The sequence below is a fragment of the Ascaphus truei genome, chromosome 5 (assembly GCF_040206685.1).
Source record: "Ascaphus truei isolate aAscTru1 chromosome 5, aAscTru1.hap1, whole genome shotgun sequence".
Lineage (NCBI taxonomy): Eukaryota > Metazoa > Chordata > Amphibia > Anura > Ascaphidae > Ascaphus > Ascaphus truei.
The window spans coordinates 288,081,263-288,102,882 of NC_134487.1; the positions used below are offsets into that span (position 1 = coordinate 288,081,263).

Consider the following 21,620-nt stretch of genomic DNA (forward strand, 5'->3'; position numbering starts at 1 on the left):
CCTCTTTCCATTACCACGCACAGCTATTAGGCCCAAAGTGCGTTCTCTGCCTTTCGTTATACACTTTATCAACTAATAAGGAACATTATGTAATTAATAAGCAGCATAATGAAACGCCCAGGGAGATTTAATGAGGGGTAAAATGAAACGCTCCAAATTTACTCGGAGCTTAATAAATACAAATGTTAAAGCAAGATTTAAATTGTAATTTATTCTCGGGGAGATTGTGGATCCATCAATATCCCGCTGTGCATTGTATCGAAGGTCTGTATTCCGGGAGCAGCGGTCTCGTAACAGGGATGTGAACACAGGTGTTATCAGCTCCCACTATAGCATTCACCTGCCACAGCCAAACAGTATTATCTGGGGTTATTTATGGAGGCGTCGGGGTCTGTGTGCAGAGCTGTACTTTGCAGAACGCGTTATTGTTACCAGGAACCCACATCCATCAACTCCTTCCTTTTATCCATTTATTCCCCCAGATCCGCGGGGCGTCTCGTTATTGTACCCCCGGCTTATTTGCAGCTTCCCTAGTTATTAAATGGATAGAGCAGTATTGGGAGAATCACATCGGTGAGATCACTTAATGTCACGTCCGCAGCGAGATTGTATTATTCGTTCGGTGATAAAAAATAAATAAACAAGCTAAATTGCTTTTGCTCATTTCTGCTCGAAAGCTTCATTACGAGAAGCACATTGAAAAATATCAGAGAGGACAGAAGCACATGGCAGTCGTGCGTCAAAGTCTCCCAGCTGCATAACTGCGGTCAGTTAGGTTTCCTTCTTGGATTAACCTGTTGAGTACCCATACGATGTTCACCGAACATCACGAGGCGACACTCTGGCGACCCCTGTGACATTTGGTGAGTGCGATGCCTCCTTTGCTCCTTTTCTAGGGCAGCGGTGCTCGACTCCGGTCCTCAAGACCCACCAACAGGTCAGGTTTTCAGGATATCCCTGCTTCAGCACAGGTAGCTCAAGCAGTGGAAGACTGCACCACCTGGGCTGAAGCTGGGATATCCTTGAAACCGGACCTGTTGGGGGGGGGGGAGGGATCTTGAGGTCTGGAGTGGTGAACCCTTGTCCTAGGGGAACGAGCAGTAAACTCAATCTGAATGGAAGAGAAGGCGTGGACCCTCTGCTTTTCCATGTGCGACACCGTGGTGACGTCATGATCATGGGATCGATGAGCGGGATCGCATAACCGCGAGGGTTCTCCAGGGACTAGACCGTATTATTCTCAGCTCCCAAGACCCTCTGGCTCCAGAGTTGTTTGATTCTGTGGCGCCTATTCTGGGAGCTCCGATGTGTGACAACCCGCTTCCAAAGTGCACTACAGAAGCAGGTAGACATGCTGCGCTATTCTGCAAGCCCGTCTCGCATGTCCAAACCGCGTCCAAACAGCTTTTTTAGAAGCGTTTTCACTCCGGCTCTGACAATCCGAGCGGAAAAATAGCCTACATCTCGCATTTTGTGCCAACAACTGCTATTCTGGAAGCTCCGGGATGCGAAACCCTTCTAAAAACTCACACTTTTTTTAACATCACCTTTTGAGTGGCGAGATTGGTACCGCGAGTTACATCCAGAGCCTGAAATATGGGTTTATCTGAGAGAGCAAAACCCACAAGTCAGACTGGGGATGGAGTTAGCAGCACCTCGGGTCAATCCGCTTCTAAGGCCGCCCTTATAGTGACGGCGACGCGACGTCGCCCGAAAACAAATACATTGCCGCCTGTTGCAGGGTACATGCAACCACACAGGCGGGTTCTTTGGATAAGGCTTATTTATTTGAGCCCTTACAGCAGTAATCTCTTCAGCATTTTCAGTCCTGTCTCCTCAACAGCTCTCCTGCATGTGTGTACAGCCTGGGGTTTTAACACCTTGATTATGCAGCTGGGGTCAGACTAATTAAGCAGCCTAAACACAGGTTTTCCAGGCATATGGCTGGTGACGTTCATTCACCCTGTCACACCGCCGCTGCGTGCGCTTATAGTGCACGCGACGGCGACAAGCGAAGGAGCGATGTCGCGAAAATCTGAAGCCGGCAAAATTAGATTTTTCAAGGGCCGTCGCGTCACATGACGGCCCTTGAACAAATCAAATTGCCGGAATCCCACGACCCCGCCGCCCGGCGAAACATAACTTTTGCCGGTGGCGACGGCGACGGGTGACATTACCCGCCGTGTCGCCGTCGCCAAGGACGGCACTATAGGCACGGCCTAAAGCGCGTACAACCCGGGCGGGTTGTCACTTTTTATATAAGCGGTTTAGAAGAGGCAGTTTGCAGTAGAGAATCGAGTTTTTCTCGCATATGTGAATATCTGTGTATGTTCCAGATAGTTTGCTTGGCCTTCAGTATCAGCACCTTGTTACTAACCCTACTCCTGCGTATAGTCAGCACAGGGTCATTCATTATTTATTGTGACCTTTTGCTAACGCGCTACTCACCAATTAAATGCCGTGCTAGAGCGCGTGTAGGAACTCATGGACCTACCCATCCCAGACCTACAACCTGGACCTGCCGAAAACATTTAGGGGAACGACGAGGAAGACCAACTAAGGGTGGGCAACACGAATGGGAGCAGGAAAGCTGCCTGCCGGGGTAATTAGGGTCAGTGTGCAAGGCTTCGTTTAAAAAGGAAGGTTTATTAATTCCTTTCTGAATGGAAGTAACGCTTCCTGATTTCTTGAAGCTGCAAGGAGCTTATTCCCCAGTCTTGGGGCAGTTCTTGAAAAATCTCTCCCTCCGGCTTTATTGACCCTAAACCGAGGCTCACCCAGTTTAGGGGCGATGGCCGATCTAAGGGCCTGATTGGGGGTGTTACAGTTCAGGCCGTTCTGAAGGGCGGGGAGGCCGATGGATAGCCTTGAAGGCAAAGGTCAATAAATAAATAAGGGTCATTACTGCAGAACTTCTATGGGGATTTCTATCTCCTGTTCCCATGTAAAGATCCGGACAAACTGGTGTTATCTGTGGGATCGGAGGGAGGGCGACAACTGTACCCTCTTGGTTCACTCCTAGTAAATAAGATTTAAATGTTCACTTCCTTTGTTCCAAACATATCATAATATTTGTCAGTGTCACCTTCAGCACTTTTGTGCATCACAACAGACCTAACAAGAGGCCCTTATTTTATTGAGGTTTTGCCGTCTGTATCGGTGGAACCTCGGAGAGCTCTTAGTCTTTGGGAAATCCTCCTTTATTTTCAATTATGTGCTTGAATGCTTCCCTCCCCTGAGTGGTATTCCTCTGGCACTTCTCCTGCAGGTTGGTTATTATTGTTGGAGTCTGTAAAAGTGTAATAATGATGTCACCATTTTCTGTAGCTTATACTGCTTGAGTGGCAATTCCCAAAGAGAGTAACACAGATGGGTTTAAAAAAAACCTTCACTCGTAGCAACATAGAGCAAAGCGGCTGAAGCATCAGTCATCCCAGAACCATTTTAACCTCTTTTCCGCCACCAGGACACTGCATTGACACCCCCGTTTGGCAGCTAAATGGTTAACGGCTGCTTGAGCCAGGAGTCGTCCCCCCCCCCCCCATGCTGATTTTTGCCCAACCATGTAAATATCAGTTTAGCAGAAAAGGAGCTGTGATTGTCATTTTTAAATATTGCCTGCCGGACTTCATCTCACCCTGAGGTTGGAGTTCAGCTCGGAGTTCTCGTTCTCCGTTTTCTAGAGGTTTCAGGCAATAAACCAACCAGCAGGCACTAGCGCAGGAGTGGCCAAATTCAGTCCTCAAGGGCCACCAACAGGTCAGGTTAAGGATATCCCTTGCTTCAGCACAGGTGGCTGAATCAGTGGCTCAGTCAACGACTGAGCCACTGATTCAGCCACCTGTGCTGAAGCAGGGATATCCTTAAGGCCTGACGGTGGCCCTTGAGGGCTGGAGTTTGCACTAGTCGCAAAACAAGCAACCAGACAAAAGTCTCATGATTCCAAGTGTAATATTATTATAATAGCCGCACTGTGAAAATAATACATTTTGTTAACCTACAGTATATAATGAAACATCCCTGCTGTGTCCATACATAGCAGCTTAATTCTGTTCTTACAATATAAACAGACTTGTTGGGAATTCCGCCAAGTTGAACTCGACAATTTTGACGCACGGTTTCCTTGACCCTTGATAGGTTGGAACTCTGGCCAGCGGTGGCCTAGAAATGCACAGAAGTTTGAGCCAGTACCAGCTGTTAATATTTAAAAAGAAATGTTGACATTCACATCAAAGCAAATGTACCCTATAATAGTAATAATCCCATCACCCCTTTTGTTAGCGATGTTCTGTGGCACCAGTGTGGACTTCCGGTAGCATAGTAAAAACCCTCCCAGGACTTGCCCGGTTAGGAGTGGAGTCTTACTTACATTGGGTCGGTTCATGTATTTTAGTTACACGGTGTAATGCTTGTACACAAGAGCACCAGCTTTATCAAAGGAAAACATCAATACAAAGCAATGAGAAAGTTCCCGCGACAACCAGTGATAGATAAATATATCAGGAGTGCTTCAAACAGTAGCCAGCAAAGCCCTAATTAAGACATCACCAACGCTAAATTAGCAGCTTCCCCAACACACATCCATCTTCATATCGTACGTGACCATTCAACCGCGCCGACATCGACCGGGTCACGGAGACTGAAATCTGGACCCTTACTACCTTCTGCGCCTGTGTCTGCATGTTTGTCCTTATTTGGGATGTCATTCTGTTGATGTAATATACATAGCTCTGTATAGTACGCGTGGCGGGATATGTTGACACGTTACAAATACCCGATGAGTTTAATAACGATAGAATCCAGAATATCCCATGGAAGCCGATAACCAAGTAGAAAATCGAATGTTAAGAAGTCAACGGACCTTCAGAAGAAGTGTTTGTGAGGCACCCCTAAGGCTATTCTCAAAAACTCAACATTCTGTCCGTCTTCACGTTGTCACAGATACACTTATTTGTTGTGATTTATTTTAGTGATGTAGTACATGTTAAGTTTTAATATGCTCAGTGTGCACCACAACTGGACTTCTTTTGAACATCCGTTGACCTCTTGTCATTTGATTTTCCAATTGGTTATCAGTTATCCCTCAGTACATAGGTAGCACCCCTTTGCCATTCAAGAGGCAATTAGGCACAACCACATTACCCATTTCTCATTATGTATGTATGTGTGTCTTTATTTATGTAGCACCATTAATGTACATAGCGCTTCACAGCAGTAATACACGTGGCAATCATATACATAATATAAATAATACATAATGGGGAGAAGTGCTTCAGGCATAGAAGTAACATTTAGGAAGAGGAGTCCCTGCTCCGAAGAGCTTACAATCTAATTGGTAGGGTGGAAGAACGTACAGAGACAGTAGGAGGGCGTTCTGGTAAGTGCGGCTGCAGGGGGCCAAGCTTTATGTATCAGGTGTATAGAACCAGCCATGAGCTACTCCTATGCTTCCTTAAGCAGGTGTGTTTTAAGGTGGGTCTTAAAGGTGGATAGAGAGCAGTCCTAGTCGGGTATTGAGGGGAAGGGCATTCCAGAGGTGCGGGGCAGTCAGTGAGAAAGGGTTAAGGCGGGAGAGGGCTTTAGATACAATAGGGGTAGAGAGAAGACATCCTTGAGCGGAACGCAAGAGTCGGGATGGTTATCACATAGTTTGCCTCTGTTGCTTGTAGAGGGGTGTGATCTCTCTGGGTTGTGTATCCCGTGGGAGCCGCTGCGTTTAGTGCACTGGATGCAAAAGGGTTACTGCGACCAGAACGCCTTCAGCGCTCGTTGGGTAAAAGTGCAACAATCCAGTGACTTCAGTAAATGGAAAGGTAATTGTAATGCCGTTTGAAACATCAGGCCATGTGCACCCAGACACTTTGGGAGCTAAATTGTGACAGACATGTGTCCGGCTAGGGAGTTAGAGCTTGTCAGTAGGAGGAGTTAGTGAGGAATTAAGCAACATACATTATATATCACCGTGGGATGTATCCACCGCCGCAGCACCGGGTGCTGTTATTCTCCTCCTTGTGCTAGGGATTAATGTAATCTGTGTCAGAGGAAGAAATATATAAACCCATTTATAAAATATTCTCTTCCAATGAAAGCAGAATCTTTTATAAAACTTGCCAAGCAGAATATTTAGCAACATAATGTGGTTTATCAGAACACGGTTTGTCAAAAGCAACCGTTACTTAGTCGTGATAAAAAGATTGCTTTATTTTTTACCATGGATAATAAGGGGAAAGCGCGTTAAGTAGCAAAAATAACGCCACAAATAAATAGGTAACCTGCCAGCAGTCTACAGCAGGGGTGGACAACTGCAGTACTCGAGGGCTACCAACAGGTCAGGCTTTCAGGATATCCCTGATCCAGCACAGGTGGTGCAGTCTTCATCTGAGCCACCTGTGCTGAAGCAGGGCTGTCCTGAAAGCCTGACCTGTTGGTGGTCCGTGAGGACTGGAGTTTCCCACCCTTGGTCTACAGGTATAATGTGCTTGTAATGTTAAAGGATACTGTTCTCCATGGCCTGTTTTGTTAGCTTTCCCCTGCTACCCTTCTGCTTCCTCCGCATCCTGATGGGGTCACTGCGCCTGTGAGTGACGGCTCAGGAATGGAACAGATTATTTACGATAATGTCCAGAGGTCAGGTTTCAATTGCCGTGCATGGAAGAGGCCATTTTAGATTCACCCAGAAATGTATAATCTTTTTTTTTTTCAAAAATAAAAAAAATAAAAGCATCTGCACCCGACGTGTCCTCTCGCGGATTTCGGATTATGTTTCACTGACTGTCAAAGTTTTGAAAGGCGTTTCGCTGATAAAAACAAAAAAAAAACCCCAGCTCTTTTTTATTAAAATGCTATTTTTTTTTCATTGCGAACCCCCAAATTTCATTAGTTTTAGTCCTGGCAGGTTGATGCCTCTCCTATTCAGGTGGCGTACAGATACATGGCAGAGACTTAAAGGGTAGCTGAACTATCGGAGTTTCAGAAGAGTTGGCAGTCGTTATATAGAATAGTCAACTCCAGTCCTCAACCGCTACCAACAGGTCAGGTTTTCAGGATATCCCTGCTTCAGCACAGGTGGCTCAATCAGAGGCTCAGTCAAACACTGAGCCTCCTGTGCTGAAGCAGGGGTTGATTGAACCACCTGTGCTGAAGCCGGGTATCCTGAAAGCCTGGCCTGTTGGTAGCTCTTGAGGTCTGGAGTTGGCTACCCTGAATATAGACAGTTTAAGTCTGCCACCCAGGGCACAGATTTGGAATTGCAGTCACAAATTTGACATTGTTATTGCAAAATTAGTGCAATATGGATGCAAAAACAGAACCACATTTATAGAAAGGATTTCAATCTGTTTTGCATTCTGAACCGCTCTTCCATTTTCTATGGCATCACATACAGGACTGCAATATCAAATCCACTCGTTTTCTGTAAATCAAAGATGCTGAAATATAATCATAATTGGGAATTTGCTAAGTCAGGGCGCCCTCAACTCCAGTCCTCAAGCCCCCCCAATTAGATCAGCTTTTCAGGATATCCCAGCTTCAGCACATGTGACTCAATCAGTACCTGCTTCAGCACAGGTGTCAAAGAGGCTCAGTCTTAAACTGAGCCTCTGATTGAGCCACCTGTGCTAAAGCTGGGTTATCCTGAAAACCTGACCTGTTTGGTGTGGTGGGGGGCTTGAGGACTGTAGTTGAGCACCCCTGTGCTAAGGTATACCTTATAACTCAACTAGATGACTGCAACTTTGTAATCACTGCAGCATTATTCACTAGTGATAAACCAAAAAATTGCTTATTTTGTATTCTGTGTAATGTTGCAGATTTTAGGCATTTGAGGCGACATTTTAGAACCCCCTCTCCCCCCCCAAAAAAAAGTTTATACCATGAAAATAAGATAGTTAAACACGTGTTCCTTAGCACTATCGCTCCTTGGCCAATCTGACTGATAGATATTGCTTAGTACAGTGGGGTTCCTTTTTTGGCTAAGGAACTCTATAATTATATTATGAAATTTTGCGGAACCCCAACCCGCTCAAATAGCGCGTCTGAGATCAGATGCATTGTAAGGAACCCCAACCCGCTCAAATAGCGCGTCTGAGATCAGATGCATTGTAAGGAACCCCAACCCTCTCTAATAGCGCGTCTGAGATCAGATGCATTGTAAGGAACCCCAACCCTCTCTAATAGCACGTCTGAGATCAGATGCATTGTAAGGAACCCCAACCCTCTCTAATAGCATGTCTGAGATCAGATGCATTGTAAGGATCCCCAACCCTCTCTAATAGCGCGTCTGAGATCAGATGCATTGTAAGGAACCCCAACCCTCTCTAATAGCGCTTCTGAGATCAGATGCATTGTAAGGAACCCCAACCCTCTCTAATAGCGCGTCTGAGATCGGATGCATTGTAAGGAACCCCAACCCTCTCTAATAGCGCGTCTGAGATCGGATGCATTGTAAGGAACCCCAACCCTCTCTAATAGCGCGTCTGAGATCAGATGCATTGTAAAGAACCCCAACCCTCTCTAATAGCGCGTCTGAGATCGGATGCATTGTAAGGAACCCCAACCCTCTCTAATAGCGCGTCTGAGATCAGATGCATTGTAAGGAACCCCAACCCGCTCAAATAGCGTGTCTGAGATCAGATGCATTGTAAGGAACCCCAACCCTCTCAAATAGCGTGTCTGAGATCAGATGCATTGTAATTGTACTTGGTACAATTTTCAAATGGCACAGAACCCAAGGTCGCCGTGGGACCCGGGTGGAATATCCCTGCTTAGTGGGACAGTAGCTTTAAGGTATGCGGATAATTCTGCACACTGCGGAGTGACTGGCACTACTTGGTCAGCAGTACTTCTGGACAGGTTCTGTCTGATCACGACACTGTGCCTTCACATCATTATTTTAATGGAGGTACAAACCTTCCTGAAGTCCTGGATTGGAAGCCTTCCTAAGTGTTCCTTGCGCAGGCCTCAGTAATTGATTGTAACACATGCAGCTTTTTCTCCTTTCTGTTTGCCAAGGTGCAATCTCATCCCATTAAAGTCAGTGCAGCGAGTCAGTTGTTTTCTGCCTTGGCTCAGCCTGCTGATTCAATTTCCTTTCACTGCCAGAGGGGCTAGCAAGGCATTGCGGAGAGAAGGGGTTAATAAATCATCTGTGAAAAATGTGCCTTGTTTAATGACTTTATAACTGTATTCAGCTTGGGGAATTATTCTGCCCAAGTTGTTAAGCTCCACCATCCCCATACACTATGAAGCTACAGCACGTAACGAGCTGTTTCCCCCAAACTGCACTAGTGCCATGTGCTGTAGCCTGGTCATTATTCAGTGTTTCCTCTTCAAATGTCTGTGTTACCTGTTAATACTTTGGCTGCTCTTTTGTGTTAGCAAAGAAGGGAAATGGATACAGACCAGTGGAAGGTTCATGGCACTTACACACATAATAATAATAATATTAATAATTAATAACTATTTCATATAGCACTTTTCTCCCAATGGGACTCAAAGCGCGTCACAATTACAGCATAGCGCGGGACGCAGCACATTGTATTGTATTGTATGTCTTTATTTATATAGCGCCATTAATGTACATAGCGCTTCACAGTAGTAATACATGTGGTAATCAAATAAATAACAGATAATATAAATAACAGATAATATAAATAACAGATCATGGGAATAAGTGCTTCAGACATAAAAGCAACATTAAGGAAGAGGAGTCCCTGCTCCGAGGAGCTTACACTCTAATTAAGGATAGACTGTAAGGATAGCTTACTGTCTAATTAAGGATTGTTACAGACACTGTCCCTGCCCAGATGAGCTTACACTCTCTGTTTTTGGTGCCTGGGGCACAGGGAGATAAAGTGACTTTACAAGGAGCCGACACCGGGAATTGAACGAGGTTCCCCTGATTTAGAAGCACTGAGCCGCACCTTCTCCCTAATAATGGGATGTATCACTTTCTTCCTGACTTTGCAATGCAGTAAGGAGTACACAAAGCCCAGATCTCATCTGAATGAATCATGGATGGTCTGCAACTAATTCCATGGACTAAAAGAGTATGTAGTCAAAAGAAAAACATGAATTACCACTATATATTCTGTGTACTCGTTACTTGCTGCTGTTTACTGGCTAGTTTGAGCTCTATTGAAACCCAGATCTGACTGGCATTAACTGCTCCTGCTGAATAAAGTTGGATCAAATGCATCCCACGTTTCTTAATCTAACACAAAACACCAGAGTGGTGGGTTTGCAATAACTACTGGGCACCATGGGGGTTACTTATCCAAGTCTGGGAATGGGATATTTGTCACGGTCGTCCCACCGCGCCCAACTCCCCGCAAGAGTTTCGCCGCAAGGGGACACTCCGCGCCCGCCCGCTTCTGCGAGAAGGTAAGTTTTAGGCAAGGGGGTTAATTTAAGGGGTTTTAGTGGTTAGGAGTTAGGCTCAGGGGTTTTAGGGTAGGGGGTAGTGTTAGTATCAGGGGCTAAGATTAGGGGATTTTAGGGTAAGGGTTAAGGTTAGGGTCTTACCGAAGCAGTCAGCGGCAACAGGTCCCAGCGGCGAGGTGAGCAGCGACTAAACTAGATTAGATGGGTGATCTTAAAATTAAGGAGGAGGGGTCATGTCCTTCCAAAAAATGTTGACCAATTAACATTTATATCCACAGCCCTCTCGCCTTAAACCTTTCCCACTGACGGCCCCTCACCTCTGGAATGACTGAAGGACTTCTTCCCTTTATGTGTTATTTGTATTATTTGTTATTTATATGATTGTCACGTGTATTACTGCTGGAAGCCCTATGTACATTAATGAAGCTATATAAATAAAGATATACATACATACAAACATACATACACAGTCTTAGCAAGCTCAAAACGCAAACCCCGCTGCAGGCTTAAAATGCGACAATGTTTTTTGCAGTGCAGTTGCTTAGTGCAATATTATTTGAATAGCTATTTCTATGAGATGAATGCACAGAATTCCAGCTAATAATCTACGCTCTATTTATGCTTTCTGTTTTTGTGCAGTCTCAGTTATAGATCTTGGCCATGTTGTGTCATGGTGTCCTTGGCTTGGTGGGAAGTAAACTCATCAATAGTACAAGGACATACTGTACAGTACCAGACTTGTATCACCTGAGCTGAAGGTGCTGTAACTGTTGTCCGTCGCTGGCTGCTGTTGGTGCAGGTGACGTGGATTCACCCCAGTTCTTTCTCTTCCCACCAGGTCATACACTGGAATTCCCCCAAGAAGCTGCGTGTGAAGAACAAGCACGTGGAGTTCTTCCGTAACCTCTACCTGACATTCCTGGAGTACGACGGGAACCTTCTGAGAAGGGAGCTGTTTGGGTGCCCCAGTGAAGTGGATGTTAACAGCGAAAATGTAAGTGCAATGTAAAAGAGGAGAGTAAATCACAGGGGGGCCATGAATCCTGAAGACAGGGGCAGTGGTGGGAAGACCAGACGGAAACAGAAACTTGGGGAAGAAAGACGAGGTTATCATGTGTCCGAGTGACAACCCCCTTTATATTTATTGTGTAGGTATCTTCCAAATCAGGGGATAGGATGCATCTTGGAGACCTCATTCTCACTATGTCTCTTCCTTTCTTTGTCGGTCTCAACTGTCTCTCTTTCTCCCTCAGGTCCAAAACCATATTCAATCAATAGAGAGAAAGGAAGAGAGGGAATGTTATGCTGCAATGCCACTCCCCAGCACTGGAGAAGATTTAAGCTCTATTCAAATGAATGGGACTAAATCTTCTCCGGCACAGGGAAGGGGCTTCACAGCATAAAGTTGTCACACACACACACATTGGGGGATGTATCAATAAATACATGGAGCTTCAATGTATCAAAGTCTTTGCTCTAACTTTTGCGCTGTTGGTGTCAGCTTGTGATTTGGGTAGCGTCAGTAAGAGGAGTTAGGGAGGAGTCACATGACACTGATTATAATGAGACGTATCAAACGCTGCGTCTCTGTGAGTCACTTTGTTATCTTGTATTAGCGTCAAAGAGATCCGCCAGGTGGGAGATAATGTGAACTTCTCTGGTAGCACAAAGACAAGAAATGGAAAGTGCACTAAGAAGCAGTATGATATGTATTACAAGGAAGTCCTATGGAGGGATTACATAGTACAAACAGAATTACAATAAAATGCCAATGCAGCGGCCATCATTTTACAAAATCACGCGGTGTATACCTCGGAATACCCATGTGATGGCGCGGGATTACTTCCAACCGTACCGCCTTAACACGCGAGTGCATAAAATGGCATTTTAGTGTTCTGGCTTATAAACACCTGATATTGGCACAGTAGCACAGTGCTGTACACATTACAATTCATTCCTTTCATTGCATATAATTGCACACAATCCATAAAATTCAAACAAAGCAACCACAATAAGCGTGCGTGCCTGGGGCGATTGGCCGCGTACATGCCGCGTAGAGTACAGCAGCGCACACGAAAACGGCGCTGTGATGCCTTAAAATAACGTCCGCTGCATCTGCAAAATGGCAAAATGGAACTTACAACATGTGAAAATAAGTGAAAGCGAGGACCGGGAGATCCGGAAGAGCAGGCAGCCGCTGGAGTAGTTGATGAAGGTCCGGACTGGAGTCTCAATCAGCTGTGTTTTCAACCTCCCTCAAACCGGTCTGTGGCACCACCAATAGTAACTCACGTAGCAATCCCTCGCGCATTTCACACTGTGCGTTTCGCTTTTTTTGTCTGGTTACAGTTTGTGTTATATTCTGTGTCAGTGTTACACTGACTACTTTATACATTGACAGAATATAACCTGACTGCTCTATACTCTGACACAGAGTATATCCTGTCTGCTCTATACACTGACATGGCATATATAACCTGACTGCACTATACACTAACATGGAATATAACCTGGCTGCTTTATACTCTGACACAGAGTATATCCTGACTGCAATATACTCTTGACACAGAGTATAACCTGTCTGCACTATACACTGACATGGCATATATAACCTGACAGAGTATAACCTGTCTGCTCTATACACTGACATGGCATATATAACCTGACACAGAGTATAGCCTGTCTGCTCTATACACTGACATGGCATATATAACCTGACTGCACTATACACTGACACAAAGTATAACCTGTCTGCACTATACACTGACACAGAGTATAACCTGACTGCATTATACACAGACATACTATAACCGGACTGCTCAACTCACTGACACAGAGTATATCCTGTCTGCTCTATACACTGACATGGCATATATAACCTGACTGCACTATACACTAACACAGAGTATAACCTGACTGCACTATACACAGACATAATATAACCGGACTGCTCTACTCACTGACACATAGTATAACCTGACCGCACTATACACTGACACACAGTATAACCTGACCGCACTATACACTATACACTGACACGGAATATAACCTGACTGTATTGGTTCCTTCTAGCGGCACACCGCACCACCAACCCAAAATGTCCTAACCCCAGCCACAGTGCTGGCTGCACTCTGAGACACTATGAAAAGTGGTAAATGCTGCACACCAAAAAAGAATAAAAGTAAAGTAATTACCGGTGCTCCTGCGTCTGGATATGAGCCTGCAACTGATCCAACAGTACAAGGAGAGAGGATACGTGGGCCCACTGTACCACTATACCAATGTACCTCACTTGGAAAAGATCTTATGGTCGCAACGTTGTTTCTGTTTGGCTAAATAAATTAGATCATTTGGAAATCCGCTGTGCCCACGTATCCTCTCTTCTTACACTCTGAGACACACATCCTCACACACGCAAACACTGTCTCTCTCACAGACACATCATCTCTAACACTCTGACACACATTCTCTCTCTCTCACACAAACACATTCTCACACAAACACACATATTCGCTATCTTGTACACACACATTCTCTCACACACACTTTCTCTCTCACACACACATATGCTCGCTCTCAAACATTCATTCTCTCTCATACATTCTCTCTCTCACACAAACACATTCTCACACACACACACATATTCACTATCTTGTACACACACATTCTCTCTCACACACATATACTCGCTCTCACACATTAATTCTCTCTCATACATTCTCTCTCTCACACACACACACACATTCTCGTTCTCTATCCCTCACACATTCTCACACACAAATATCCTCTCTCTTACAAACAAACAAACATTTTCTCTCTCTTACACACACACACACATCCTCTCTCTCACACACACATTTTCTCTCTTTTACAAACACACATTTCTCTCTTTTACACACACATTCTCTCTCTCTCACGCTCTCTCATTCTCTCACACACATATTCACTATTTCATACACGCACACATTCTCTTTCACACAGAGATATTCTCTCTCACATACACATACATTCTCTCTCACACTCATTCTCTCAATCACACACATACATTTACTCTCTCACACAAACATATTCATCACACACACACACACACACACTATCACTTTCTCACACACTCAGATTATCTCTCACACACTCAGACTATGTCTCACACACACATTGTCGCTCTCCCACACACATTTTCTCTCTGCCTCTTTCCCTCCCCACAGTGAAACCCCCATCATTACCCTGCACCAGAGATGCCATCAGACAAACCTCTTACCCAACAGACTCACACTTCACCTGTCTCAGATGTTTCTAGTTTATTACTCAAAGCCTCAGTAGCTTGTGTGCACTGCCATCTGCTTCCCGCGCCCCGTGCCACCAGCATCACAACAGCAACACAAGGATATATATTCATGATGGGGTTATTTAAAACAGATCCTTCTCCCTGCATGACACAGACACAGGGCATGATGGAAGTTACAGTTGTGTGAAAAAGAAAGTACACCCTCTTTGAATTCTATGGTTTTACATATCAGGACATAATAACAATCATCTGTTCCTTAGCAGGTCTTAAAATTAGTTAAATACAACCTCAGCTGAACAACAACACATGACATATTACACTGTGTCGTGATTTATTTAACAAAAATAAAGCCAAAATGGAGAAGCCATGTATGAAAAACCAAGTACACCTTATGATTCAATAACTTGTAGAACCACCTTTAGCAGTTATAACTTGAAGTAATCGTTTTCTGTATGACTTTATCAGTCTCTCACATCGTTGTGGAGGAATTTTGGCCCACTCTTCTTTACAACGTTGCTTCAGTTCATTGAGGTTTGCAGGCATTTGTTTATGCACAGCTCTCTTAAGGTCCCACCACAGCATTTCAATCGGGTTGAGGTCTGGACTTTGACTGGGCCATTGCAACACCTTGATTCTTTTCTTTTTCAGCCATTCTGTTGTAGATTTGCTGGTGTGCTTGGGATCATTGTCCTGTTGCATGACCCAATTTCGGCCAAGCTTTAGCTGTCTGACAGATGGCCTCACATTTGACTCTAGAATACTTTGGTATACAGAGGAGTTCATGGTCGACTCAATGACTGCAAGGTTCCCAGGTCCTGTGGCTGCAAAACAAGCCCAAATCATCACCACTCCACCACCGTGCTTGACAGTTGGTATGAGGTGTTTGTGCTGATATGCTGTGCTTGGCTTTCGCCAAACGTGGTGCTATGCATTATGGCCAAACATCTCCACTTTAGTCTCGACTGTCCAAAGGACATTGTTCCAGAAGTCTTGTGGTTTGTTCAGATGCAACTTTGCAAACCTAAGCCGTGCTGCCGTGTTCTTTTTAGAGAGAAGAGGCTTTCTCCTGGCAACCGTTCCAAATAAACCATACTTGTTCAGTCTTTTTCTAATTGTACTGTCATGAACTTTAACATTTAACATGCTAACAGATTCCTGTAGAGTCTGAGATGTAACTCTTGGGTTTTTTGCAATTTTTCTGAGCATTGCACGGTCTGAACTTGGGGTGAATTTGCTGGGACGTCCACTCCTGGGAAAATTGGCAACTGTCTTGAATGTTTTCCACTTTTGAATAATCTTTCTCACTGTAGAATGAAGGACTTTAAATTGTTTGGAAATGGCCTTATAACCCTTCCCAGATTGATGGGCAGCAACAATTGCTTCTCTAAGATCATTGCTGATGTCTTTCCTCCTTGGCATTGTGTTAACACACACCTGAATGCTCCAGACCAGCAAACTTCTAAAACTTCGGCTTTTATAGAGGTGGCCACACTTGCTGATGATCAATTAATCAAGGGCATTGGATTAGCAGCAGCTGTCTGCTACTTAGCATCTTAATTACTATGGAGTCAGTAAGGGTGTACTTCGTTTTTCACACATGGCATCTCCATTTTGGCTTTATTTTTGTTAAATAAATCATGACACGGTGTAATATGTCATGTGTTGTTGTTCATCTGAGGTGGTATTTACCTAATTGTTAGACCTGCTAAGGAACAGATGGTTGTTATTATGTCCTGATATGTAAAACCATGGAATTCAAAGAGGGTGTACTTTCTTTTTCACACAACTGTATACAATGTGCCTCAGGGTGTTTTATAGCAAACGGCAATGTAAACCCATCACCGTCAAAGGGGCCAGCGACGCATTGCAAAGCAAGCGGTTCACGAGCATCTCATTACATGTTCTGTGCCTCCACAGCAGGCTCCAGATGCCCTTAAAGCAGCAAAACATGTGAAATCTGATGTTTTTTTTTTTTAAATAAATCAGTTCTTTGGTATTAGATACTAGTGACTGTTATTTTTATTTTATTGAACTCTTAATGACGTTTTTAATTAGTTTTAAAGCATCCTTTGATTTCTGTAGCAGGGTTGATCCCACCTCCCCAGCAGTGCGAGATCTTTGCAACACTTTCCTGTTTGTGATCATTTGTTGCCAATGTTCCCAGCAGTTTTGAGCCGCAAACTGTAACAATAGATCATGTTACCGTAGTAACATCCGGATACATTGTAGCTGCTGGGTTGCCCCCGACTGAAGGATTGATTGAAACTAGAAGGCGGCCATTATGTTAGGCACACAATCGGGATGTGTACACATTTATAAAAGGAGCACCAAACATATACATAAACACTTACAGCAACTTGGCAGCGTCGGGGGTTTTGGCACTTCGCACGTTTCCACTTTGTTTGAGGTTGCAGTTGCAAAACAAAATTGCAAAGCAATCAAATAAATCCATTTGCCAGCGCGGCACTCCGCACACGCTTGTGAGATAATGCTGTGTCTGGCAGCGTACCGTGCACCTCCTCTGTAATAACGGGGCTGGGGGCTTAGAGACGTATTTGTGCCTGATATATATCCCCTCCTCCCATTTTCTCTACGATTGCTCTTTCCCTGTGAAATCCCCCAGTGCTTGTCTGCTTGCCTGAAATACAGTACTGATATGAGTATTGTTGTCAGCGGGGAGGCAGGTTCTGTTTTATTACTCTGTCCTTGGGGCTGTACATTAGTTATCGCTACACCATTTACTGGCCATGGGGTGGGGCACCTCCAGTCCTCAAGGGCCACCAACAGGACAGGTTTTCCGGATATCCCAGCTTCAGCACAGGTGGTTCAATTAGTGGCTCAGTCGAAGACTGAGCCTCTGATTGAGCCAACTGTGCTGAAGCTGGGATATCCTGAAAACCTGACCTGTTGGGGGGGGAAAGGGGACGGCTTGAGGACGGGAGTTGAGCGCCCTGCTCTGGTAAACCAAAAGACTGTGTAAAAGGATAACACTTCTTCCCAGTGATCACAGAGTATGTTAAGGAAGAAGATGAGACCATGTGGATACCTGCACCCCTGAGTGATCAGTGTCCTAAGTATAAGTATTGGTATTGGGTGTAATAGCAAGCAATGCACAATGTGTTGGAGAATAGCGATGTACAGCGTAGCTTAGAAATATTTCTGCCGTTTTTACGATACTTCATGTTTTGGTGCATGTTAACGGGCCAACATGTCAAACAAACAAGGTCTGTATGGGTATGAGCTTTGGAGACTGCCGAGGTCTCTTCATCAGATGTGATCTCTAATCTGATACCCGAGGATAGTACCCCAGCCTCAGAGTACTTATCCATATCCATGGATGTATACATCAGAGGAGAGTACCCCAGCCTGAGTATACTTATCCATATCCGTGGATGTATACACCAAAGGACAATACTCCAGCCTGAGTATACTTATTAATATCCATGGATGTATGTACCAGAGGAGAGTACCCCAGCCTGAGGGTACCTATTAATATCCATGGATGTATACACCTGAGCAGGGGCGCGCAAAGTTTTTAACATGTGCCCCCCCCCCCTCCCGGCTCGCGCCCCCCCCCCTCCCAGCTCGCGCCCCCCCCTCCTCAGCTCCGACGTCAATGATGTCACAGGGTCATGTGACTTCACGTTGCCATGGCAATGCGACGTCACATGACCCGCCGGTTACCATGGCGATGCATCACCGAAGACTAAGTAGGAGATGCTGCAGAGGCCTCGCGCGGTCCCCCCGGCATTTAATTTAAATGCCTTGGGGGGGGTGCGCAGGACCTCTGTAGCCACCGCTCCCCCCCTGGAAATTCTCCCGCCCCCCACTTGGCGCACGCCCGCCACCAGAGGACAATACTCCAGCTACAGTGTGCCAATCTGAACACCTCATTGACAGATGAAGACCCTGCGGTGATGAACCTCATGTGCTGTGTATTGAAGCCCCCTATCTCCAATGGAGAGATCACGTCTGATGAAGAGACCTCTGCAGTCTCCAAAATGTATGCACAAGAAAACACTTTTTACAATTGACATGTTGGTCAAACAACCTATGGAGTATCTTACTCTTTCCGGGAGCAACACTTTAATGCAGTCTGTATTCTTAGGGAACAGGAATGGAGGAACGCTTCCTGATACAAATTCATTGTGCTCTTTTAATAAAGAGTGGAATAGTAAAAGTAACAAAACAGCAGTGCTGCTGTGGGGCTGTAAATAAAGCAGTGCTGCTGTGGGGCTGTAAATAAAGCAGTGCTTCTGTGGGGCTGTAAATAAAGCAGTGCAGCTGTGGGGCTGTAAATAAAGCAGTGCTGCTGTGGGGCTGTAAATAAAGCAGTGCTGCTGTGGGGCTGTAAATAAAGCAGTGCTGCTGTGGGGCTGTAAATAAAGCAGTACTGCTGTGGGGCTGTAAATAAAGCAGTGCTGCTGTGTGTCTGTAAATAAAGCAGTGCTTCTATGGGGCTGTAAATAAAGCAGTGCTGCTGTGGGGCTGTAAATAAAGCAGTGCTGCTGTGGGGCTGTAAATAAAGCAGTGCTGCTGTGGGGCTGTAAATAAAGCAGTGCTGCTGCGTGGCTGTAAATAAAGCAGTGCTGCTGTGGGGCTGTAAATAAAGCAGTGCTGCTGTGGGGCTGTAAATAAAGCAGTGCTGCTGTGGGGCTGTAAATAAAGCAGTGCTGCTGTGGGGCTGTAAATAAAGCAGTGCTGCTGTGGGGCTGTAAATAAAGCAGTGCTGCTGTGGGGCTGTAAATAAAGCAGTGCTTCTATGGGGCTGTAAATAAAGCAGTGCTGCTGTGGGGCTGTAAATAAAGCAGTGCTTCTGTGGGGCTGTAAATAAAGCAGAGCTGCTGTGGGGCTGTAAATAAAGCAGTGCTGCTGTGGGGCTGTAAATAAAGCAGTGCTGCTGTGGGGCTGTAAATAAAGCAGTGCTGCTGTGGGGCTGTAAATAAAGCAGTGCTGCTGTGGGGCTGTAAATAAAGCAGTGCTGCTGTGGGGCTGTAAATAAAGCAGTGCTGCTGTGTGTCTGTAAATAAAGCAGTGCTTCTATGGGGCTGTAAATAAAGCAGTGCTGCTGTGGGGCTGTAAATAAAGCAGTGCTGCTGTGGGGCTGTAAATAAAGCAGTGCTGCTGTGGGGTTGTAAATAAAGCAGTGCTGCTGTGGGGCTGTAAATAAAGCAGTGCTGCTGCGGGGCTGTAAATAAAGCAGTGCTTCTATGGGGCTGTAAATAAAGCAGTGCTTCTATGGGGCTGTAAATAAAGCAGTGCTGCTGTGGGGCTGTAAATAAAGCAGTGCTGCTGTGGGACTGTAAATAAATATTAGTGGTACAGAGTGCCCCCCTGTATCTAAGGTTGCCAGATGTACAGGTACTCTGCCCAGTAAAAAAATGAGAGGTTATACTGGACATGTATGTGTATACCAGTATTACCTGTCTGGACATAGTGACCTGACCGGTTTGGGATGGCCGCAGGATTTCCCCGAGCCCGGAGAGAGCAGGGCTGTTGCTAGAGGGCTGGGCAACTTCCTCCATCCTGATTGGCTGCTGCTGGGTAATGCAGCCAATAAGGATGAGGTGACAGGTGTCTGGGGGTGGGGCCAAGGATAGGAGAAAACAGCATTGAGCGGTGAGAGGGGCGTGCGTGCGTGCGTGCGTGCGTGCGTGCGTTTGTGTCTGTGTGTGTCTCGAGCGCGTTGCACCATTGTGTCCAATATTTTTTGAGACGCCACCTGGCAACCCTACCTGTATCATCACACTGGTATATACAAAATAAACCTGTTTTCAGTTTAATTCCTGAATTCTAACCCATGAAACTAGTCGGTGTTACCTTTATCCCCTGCCCATCCCTCCCCGCAGCTCCAGAAGCAGCTATCCGAGCTGGATGAGGATGACTTGTGTTACGAGTTCAGACGGGAGCGATTCACGGTTCACCGCACTCACCTCTACTTCCTGCACTATGAGTACGAGCCGGCGCCCGATGACACGGATGTCACGCTAGTGGCACAGCTGTCCATGGACAGGTACAGGGCAGTGGGCGTCCGATTACAGAGTGGGATATCGGGCACGCAATAAAAGTCCTATGAAATGATTTTTTTTGCTGTACTGTGTATGAACCGCTTGTGGGACAGAGAGGCCAGCAACGCATGTAAGGCCAAAAGCACCTCTAGTACAGACAACTCAGGGTTACTTACTAAAGTCTACAAAACTTGCCGAAAAACCGGAGCATAGACTGCACTTCTTGTTTTTTTGGGGGGGGAGGGTGGGTTATATATATATATATATATATATATATATATATATATATATATTTTACATTACCTGAAGCTCTGGGGAGTCTCCGTTTCCCGAGATATAACCTTGTTACTCCACCGGGACATAAAACATCCGCCTGGGTCTGTCTGGCTCCGACGGACACTAGAAAGCTGCGCGGTCATTGGGAGATGACGTTGTGATGTTTGGGGAATCCGCGGCCGGATATGTAGTTACTTGAGTCAATCACTGGCACAAAAGGAAGGTGTCCGCGGAGTGTCATCGGAGGTCGGAAGTCGGGTGACGGCGGGTCAGCTCAGGGGTTTTTAGTGGGACTCAGATTCGGGGTGATTAAGTTAAACAAAGAAGGGGATTTGGGAGAAGATTGCGGCTTAAAAGGGACCCACCAGCACTGAATGGGTTAACACTGGGGAGTAGGTTAATATACGTTTGTTTGCTCTTATAACCTGTGCTGTGGGCTCCTCCAGCACTGAACATGTTAACACTAATGAGAGTGATATCAGTTAGAACAGGGAGAGATTACTTAAAATACGATAGCCACGATCGCTTGTTACAGGGGCAGTTCCCCAATATATTTATTGTTTTGTTTTTTTAAAAGATTTCTTTACACTACTGGATAGTCTGTCTTTACTTCTTTTGTTTTTTCCGTGCTCATTTATATATAATATTTTTTTTTTACAGTTTTTTTTTAT

At 45.3% G+C, this 21,620-nt stretch overlaps 1 protein-coding gene across 3 annotated transcripts in view; it reads left to right on the top strand.

The window, feature by feature from the left end:
• LARGE1 (LARGE xylosyl- and glucuronyltransferase 1) overlaps positions 1-21,620 on the top strand; it is a 354,609-nt gene that overhangs the window by 318,269 nt on the left and 14,720 nt on the right. For all 3 annotated transcript variants that reach the window (XM_075602524.1, XM_075602522.1, XM_075602523.1), the window contains 2 exons: positions 11,219-11,374; positions 20,515-20,678. In XM_075602524.1, the coding sequence (XP_075458639.1) occupies positions 11,219-11,374; positions 20,515-20,678 (320 nt within the window). The remainder of the gene's footprint in view (positions 1-11,218; positions 11,375-20,514; positions 20,679-21,620) is intronic.